The sequence below is a fragment of the Eimeria mitis genome, genomic scaffold, assembly GCF_000499745.2.
Source record: "Eimeria mitis Houghton genomic scaffold, Emh_scaff1127, whole genome shotgun sequence".
Taxonomy (NCBI): Eukaryota; Apicomplexa; class Conoidasida; order Eucoccidiorida; family Eimeriidae; genus Eimeria; species Eimeria mitis.
In genome coordinates, this window is record NW_013567748.1 from 2,431 (window position 1) to 3,943 (window position 1,513).

The following is a 1,513-nucleotide window of genomic DNA, read 5'->3' on the forward strand; positions in this document are numbered from 1 at the left end:
GCTAGGTAGGTGTATGTACACCGCAGCCTCGCATGCATGCATGCATGCATGCATGCATGCATGTATGCATGTATGGTGTATATGCAGCATGCATGCATGCATGCGTGTATGGTGTATATGCAGCATGCATGCATGCATGTATGGTGTATATGCAGCATGCATGCATGCATGCATGCTGCATATACACCCCACTGGGGCTGTATGCATGAATAGGAGTGCATGCATAGTGCATGCATTTCTTGCGTCTGCTGCTGCTGCTGCTGCTGATGGGTTGGACTGCTGCTGCTGTTGCTGCTCCTGCTGCTGCTCATGCTGCTGCTGCTGCTGCTTCTGCTGTTGCTATATGTGGCTGCTGCTGCTGGTGTTGCTTCTGCTGCTGCTGCTGCTGCTCGACTCTGCTGCTGCTGCGTCTGTTTGCTGCTGCTGCAGCTGTTGGCGGCGTCTTTTTCTGAAGTTTGCGGCACTTGACCTTTTTATTTTTATTTTTTTATTTTTTTATTTTTTATTTTTTTTTATTTTTTATTTTTTATTTAATTTATATTTATTTATTTGTTGCTGCATTTGTTGCATTTATTTATTTGTTGCTGCATTTGTTGCTGTTACTTATTTGCTGCTACCTCTGCTGCTGCTGCATCTGTTGCTGCTGCACCTGCTGCGGCTGCATGTGTTGCTGCTGCATGCGTTGTTGCTGCTGCATGTGTTGCTGTTGCATCTGTTGCTGCTGCATTTATTGCATTTGCTTACGCGCTGCTGCATCTGTTGCTGCTGCGCCTGCTGCGGCTGCATGTGTTGCTGCTGCATGCGTTGCTGCTGCATGTGTTGCTGCTGCATGTGTTGCTGCTGCGTCTGTTGCATTTGTTTACGCGCTGCTGCATCTGTTGCTGCTGCGGCTGCATGTGTTGCTGCTGCATGCGTTGCTGCTGCATCTGCTGCTGCTGCATCTGCTGCTGCGTTTGCTGCTGCTGCATCTGTTGCTGCTGCGTTTGCTGCTGCGGTGTGTCCTGAAGGAGCAGTGCTGCTGCTGTCCGCCTTCGTATCCTTCAAGCGTAGAGGCGGCAGCTGCAGCAGCTGCAGCAGCAGCAGCAGCTGCTGCTGCTGCTGCTGCAGGCCGCGGCGGCAGATACCATATGAGGTCTTAGGGGGAACAGCAGCAGAAGCAGCAGCACCGAATAGCCGTGTTGCACCCGCTGCTGCTCCTGCTGCAGCTGCTGCTGCCCCTGCTGCAGCTGCTGCTGCTCCTGCTGCAGCTGCTGCTGTTCTTGCTGCTGCTGATTCTACTGCTGTGCATATAGAGCAGCCTGAAGCAGCAGCAGAAGCAGAGACAGCAGCAGCTGCTGCTGCTGTATTTTGCTTTGTTGCTGCTGCTGCTGCTGCTGTCGTTTCTCTGCGGGGTGCAAAGAGAATGGCGTGGGGGCGATTTGTTCGTTTGTATGCAGACTATATTATATACATATACATATATATATATATATATATATATATATATATATATATATATATATATATATATATA

The 1,513-nt window shown here is 49.7% G+C and overlaps 1 protein-coding gene across 1 annotated transcript in view; it reads right to left on the reverse strand.

The window, feature by feature from the left end:
* Positions 1 to 1,513, reverse strand: part of EMH_0030160 (uncharacterized protein) — a gene marked incomplete at both ends in the record, with an annotated part of 8,629 nt that overhangs the window by 1,732 nt on the left and 5,384 nt on the right. The window contains one exon of the mRNA XM_013494384.1: positions 745 to 1,384. Within this exon, the coding sequence (XP_013349838.1) occupies positions 745 to 1,384 (640 nt within the window). The remainder of the gene's footprint in view (positions 1 to 744; positions 1,385 to 1,513) is intronic.